At 43.7% G+C, this 5,182-nt stretch overlaps 2 protein-coding genes across 2 annotated transcripts in view; both read left to right on the top strand.

Moving 5' to 3' along the window:
• myo15aa (myosin XVAa) overlaps positions 1–341 on the top strand; it is a 33,747-nt gene extending 33,406 nt beyond the window's left edge. The window contains exon 65 of the mRNA XM_031862433.1: positions 252–341. Within this exon, the coding sequence (XP_031718293.1) occupies positions 252–341 (90 nt within the window). The remainder of the gene's footprint in view (positions 1–251) is intronic.
• Positions 342–394: 53 nt separating this feature from the next.
• The window catches only part of llgl1 (LLGL scribble cell polarity complex component 1), a 31,159-nt gene continuing 26,371 nt past the window's right edge, over positions 395–5,182 (top strand). Inside the window, exons 1-2 of the mRNA XM_031861989.1 lie at positions 395–685; positions 3,060–3,157. Of these exons, the coding sequence (XP_031717849.1) occupies positions 605–685; positions 3,060–3,157 (179 nt within the window). The 5' untranslated portion in view covers positions 395–604. The remainder of the gene's footprint in view (positions 686–3,059; positions 3,158–5,182) is intronic.

Raw genomic sequence — 5,182 nt, 5'->3', positions numbered from 1 at the left:
AAATAATTTAAATTTAAGACCACTTAATTTCCTTTCATTGGATGATACCAACATGTTTCCAGAGAATATAGAAAACAGCTTTTTGCTTTATTTAGATAACGGTTATAAATATATTAACATATATTTCAACAATAGAAGATGAACAAGTTGACTTGCTTTGTCATTATGAACCATCACAAGTCATTTACTGTGCGATGGTTTAATTTTCCATACTGGACTCCCCGTTTCACGCTTTGTATCACCGGATGTAGGAGGGAACGACATCCGGTGCGTCTCGTGCTGCAAACCGAACGTACCCCTCCTCTCCACAGCGCTTTAGCTGTGTGGGCGTGTCTGAGTAATTGCTCGCAGATTTCTTCGCCCTGATTGGTTGACAACAACGGGGGTCCGTGTGAACCAAGAGTGGGGGGGACAGAGAGACTGTGGTCAAACCCACCGCGACCTAAACAGCACCAGGAGGGAGAGGAGGGAGGAGAGCCGCAGCAGCGTCGCTTTCAGCCTGAATGGGCTAGTCGGTTAGCTTAGCTTAGCATCGTCCGAGAACTCTCCCGTGTTTTCCTCTGCTCCTCCCAGCAGTGCTGCCTCCACACCGCCCGGCTTCAACATGATGAAGTTTAGGTTTCGTCGGCAGGGCACCGACCCGCAGAGAGAGAAGATAAAACAGGAGCTGTTCGCCTTCAACAAGGTAAAGTAACGGGACGAGGGGACAGGAGAGGAGAGGAGACGAGAGGAGGGGGGGAGAAAGGGAGCGAGAGGGTTTCCTCCTCTTCTGCTGCTCCACTAAACTATCTATCTCTAAACTGGACCTTTAAAGCCGTGCACTCTGCAGCATTTAGTCCCGGCCTCTCCTCCTCCTCCTCTGTTTTTCTGTTTGCAGCTCGATGTGATGTGTGTGTGTGTGTGTGTGTGTGTGTTTTAGTGCAGGCTGGACTAGGACGCTCTTAGGGGGCTTTGTCTGTGTGTGTGTGTGTGTGTGTGTGTTTGCGTGTGTGTGTGTGTGTGTGCGCGCGCGCGCTTCAGTTGTTTTCACCCACCTCGTGTTAATTGGCTTTCACCCAAAAAACGAGGCCCCGCGTTCAAAAGTGGTGCTTTTCACCAATAACTCACCTTTTTGTGAACCAAAACATCACTGTAATTAACCATAATGTCAGTGATGGAGGGGATCAATAACTAGAATAGTGTGAGTTGTGTTGATTTATTTCATTCAGATATTGATCAAGATGGCTGTCTGTGTGGTGACAGTTTTGACCCTTTTCATGGATTTTCCATAAAAGCTTCCACAACACCATGAATACATATCTTACAGGAGGCGTGTTCCTGTCTGCTTCTGTGGTGCTTTGAGCCTAAACCTCTCGTTTTAGTGTTTGATTTCACATCCACATGGTTGTAATGCAGTTTGTGTGCATCCTGAAGCCAACATCAACATGATCAGCCTCTCCTCCTCCTCTCTAATCAATGCTGAAATGTATTTCAGCAGCTCCACTTTCAGTAATCTGCATCTCGTCACCACTGTAGCTGAAGTGTCCCGAGCTTTTAGGTAGATTGAAGTCCGTGGATTGTATTGATTGATTGTGCAAATCAAATATGAGGTGCAGGTGATCTTCTTACATGACTTGCACATTACCAACAGTCTCCACACTGAGCTCTGCTGCGGCCTTGAACTCGGGTTAGAAGAGGCCGCTGTCAGTCTAAAAGTAGAGCACTTTGGAACTTCTTTTGATGTTGAAAGCCAGACTTTCATCAGTGGACGACATGACAGAATTAACCCCAACGCATTAAAGAGCCGAAAGTAGGGTTGAAACTAACAAATACTTTCATTATCAATTCGTCTTTCATTAGTTTGATCTATCAAAGAGTGATAAATGTCCATCGCAGTTTCTCAGAGCTCAGAGTGAAATATTTAATTGCTTATTTTGTTGGATAATTAGTCCGAAACCCAAAGACTTTTCATTTACTATCATGAGTGACAAAGAGAAACGGCACATTTGAGAAGCTGGAACAAAGACATCTGTGCCCCTGAAACTAATTAATTGTCAAAATACATTAAAGTGTATTTAGGTTGTCAGAAAAACAATTTATTCAGGTTGGCTGAAGAGTGCATCGCGTCTAAAGTCCACGAGCTGTTTGTTGCACTGTGACAACACGCACGCACTTTTTAAAAGTTTGGCACCAGCTGCCACAACTATCACAGAGGTGGTCTCTCAACAGGACGGTCACTTTGATGTGTGTCTCTCTCTGTGTGTGTGTGTGTGTGTGTGTGTGTGTGTGTGTGTCATCAGATATTTAAAAAAACAAAGTGCCACTTAATTTATTCATTCAACCTTTATGTAAATCTCGAGGAATCTTTTGAGGCCACGCCTTCTTTTTCTATGACATTAAATATACAATTGAAAGTAAATAATAAACAAACAACCAGACAACAACGGAGCAGACTAGTTCATAATCGTGGTTTTTAAATCAACCTTTATGTACAATTGTGTAAAGTTTTAACGTGTGTCGTAAAATGTTCCAAAACACTAAAAGCAAGTTTCCCAAAATTTATAGAGCTCCAATTTAACAAGGAAGTGATGTGTGACTGCACGTTCCCATTGAGGGTTTTATAAATAAATACAAACCAACGTCTTGCTATGTTTCAACGCATGTCTGAGCTCCCTGCTGGAAACCTAATTTCCACATTTCTTGGACACTCGACCACACAAACGTTAAAGACCCCCCTAGACCTCTTTGTGAAGCAGGTCACGGTCTCTCTCTTTCCTTCTAGATCTAAATGCTTCCCCAGCTGTGTCTTCTCCTCACGTGGGCAGAAGGAAAGAGAAGCTGTGAATTAATGTTAATCCCATTTCATAAAGTCTGTAATAAAGAGAGCTTTTTAAGAACTTTTCCTCTGACTTTATGGAGGGCGTCCTCCCTTTTTGACGCCTCGCTGACTAAACAGTCCGTCTGACATTATCACACAAAAACAATGAATCTGAGTGTTTTCATTGTCTTCTTTCTTGTGTCATCTCTCTCTCTCTGGTCTGTTTGTCTTTCCCACTGGTTCACTCTGTGTTTCTCTTCAGACGGTGGAGCATGGGTTCCCTCATCAGCCCAGCGCTTTGGCCTTTGACCCCAAACTGGAACTTATGGCCATCGGAACAAAGTCAGGAGCCATCAAAGTGTATCCTTTACTGCCATCGAGCTCACGTATGTAACACGAGGGTACAGCTCATCTGACACAGTCGACAACGCTGGGCGATAAACTGGATTTATGAAAAGACCAACTTCATGAGTCTCTCACTGATCCACGTCTACTGATACTACAGCTGTCCCCCACCTAAGAAATAAATAGTCGACTCACATTAACGTGATTTTTGTCGTGTAATCGATTAGTTGATTTAATCGACAGATCTGTAAAACGGAAGAATCGCACAAAAACGCCACTTTTAAATCTGTTGTTTACCATAAGTAACATTAAAACCACAGATTAGTCGACTAAGAGGGGGGAGACCTCACTAATGTGACAAATTTAAATGAATAAATTGTCTGAATCCCATTTATAATTAAAACTAAATCGGTTTCCTTGCAACCCAGTCCTCAATCTCCACCTGGTTACGCCGTATTATTCTTGTTTTCATCAAACTAATTGTTTGAATTTCTTGGGATTAATCTTTATTTTTAGTTCATGTCCTGCCCTGAGTCACAGCTGACAAAACCCAGCCGACTACGACTCTTTCTCTCTTCTACAGAAACTGTTTCGCTCCCGGTTTCGTCGGTTTTCATCTTTGAAGTGTTGCCATGTTTATTTGTTCATCAGCTCTGCAGAGCAGCTCCTGAAGGTCCGTGTTTCATGCAGCTGTCACGCTTCTTCTTCTTTAATGTCGGGTTCTTAAGATTTGGTGTTTCGTGCAGGTTGTAGGATGATATCTATTGATTCTTTAAACCGCCGTCACGTCCACACTATTTATAGCTTTCGTGAAGCTAATTGAGATGTAAGTTATGATCTGTGCTGCGGTTTTCTCGTTTCTCACGATGCCTCGCGGCACTTTGTGATTGTTGAGGAAAATACTGATCAGATGCATCTGCAGCAGAGCTGTTTATGTAACACCAGTTTAGCAGAGCGCTGCATTGCTGTGTGTGCAGTCTGTCTCTGTGGGGAGTTGCACTGTCTGCACCACTTAAGAGAAGAGGACTTTGTTCCCTTCTGTGCCGACAATATTAGAGGAAAGTTTAGTCGTTTTGCACAATCTGGGTTTTGGTTTTAATAGTTGTGGCTATTGTTCTTTTGGGTTATTAACATTTATTTTGTAGGGTTACTTCTAGAAAGGTGTCTTGTACGAGAGGCAGCGTGAGCGACCAGGCAGCTTGCAAACAAACCCTCAATATTAAAGAGAAGCTGAAGTCGAATGATTACCCAAACTGTGTGTTTTCTGCTTTAGTGGTTGAGTTTAATCAGGTCAGAATGTGGAGGTTTTCTTGCTGCTTGTGTTCCTTCCTGAGCAGACTCTGTTGTAAAGCCACCGCCTCCAAATCACTGCAGTTGACTTGAGTAAGTAGAACGCTATCCGATGGCCAGAGCTACGAAAACGACACCAAGACTGAGAAGCAACAACATCATCATTACACACACTATTTGGCAGATGCTTTTCATCCTCGGAGGCCCAGAAAACCATAAATGCATTTTTTTGAAATCTTGCGGTCAGTTGGGAATCAAACCCCCAACTCGTGGCAGTGCAGGACTGAGTCTGTTTCAGCGAATCGGATGGACGCCTGACTGAAGCTGTGCTGGAGATGAGTGCTGGTGTGTCAGACGTGTCGGACGTTCCAGCGGCTCGGATGCTCATGATTTGGCCCCAAGACAATCGTGTAGTTGATGGCAGGCTAACGACATTCAAGCTGCTCTTTATTGTTGCATCATGGTTTGCTCAGAGTCGGAAGTCTGGTTAAGCAGCATCGTCATGAAGATGATATTTTAAAGCAGATGTTGAGGTTGTTTGTTTTGACCGCTCTCCTCACATGTTTCTTGTTTGTCTCGCGTGTACGTCACTTGTGAGTGTTCAAGCTGCAGTGAGAGCATGTGATTCATGAACACAAACATGTTGCTGTTTGAGTCTGAATATATGGTCATTGCATGTGTGTGTGTGTGTGTGTGTGTGTGTGTGTGTGTGTGTGTGTGTGTGTGTGTGTGTGTGTGTGTGTGTGTGTG

The sequence above is a fragment of the Anarrhichthys ocellatus genome, unplaced genomic scaffold (genome assembly GCF_004355925.1).
Source record: "Anarrhichthys ocellatus isolate YVR2014 unplaced genomic scaffold, GSC_Weel_1.0 scaffold26, whole genome shotgun sequence".
Lineage (NCBI taxonomy): Eukaryota > Metazoa > Chordata > Actinopteri > Perciformes > Anarhichadidae > Anarrhichthys > Anarrhichthys ocellatus.
The sequence above is the reverse complement of the archived record's forward strand: the minus strand, read 5'-3'. Positions and strand labels throughout refer to the sequence as shown.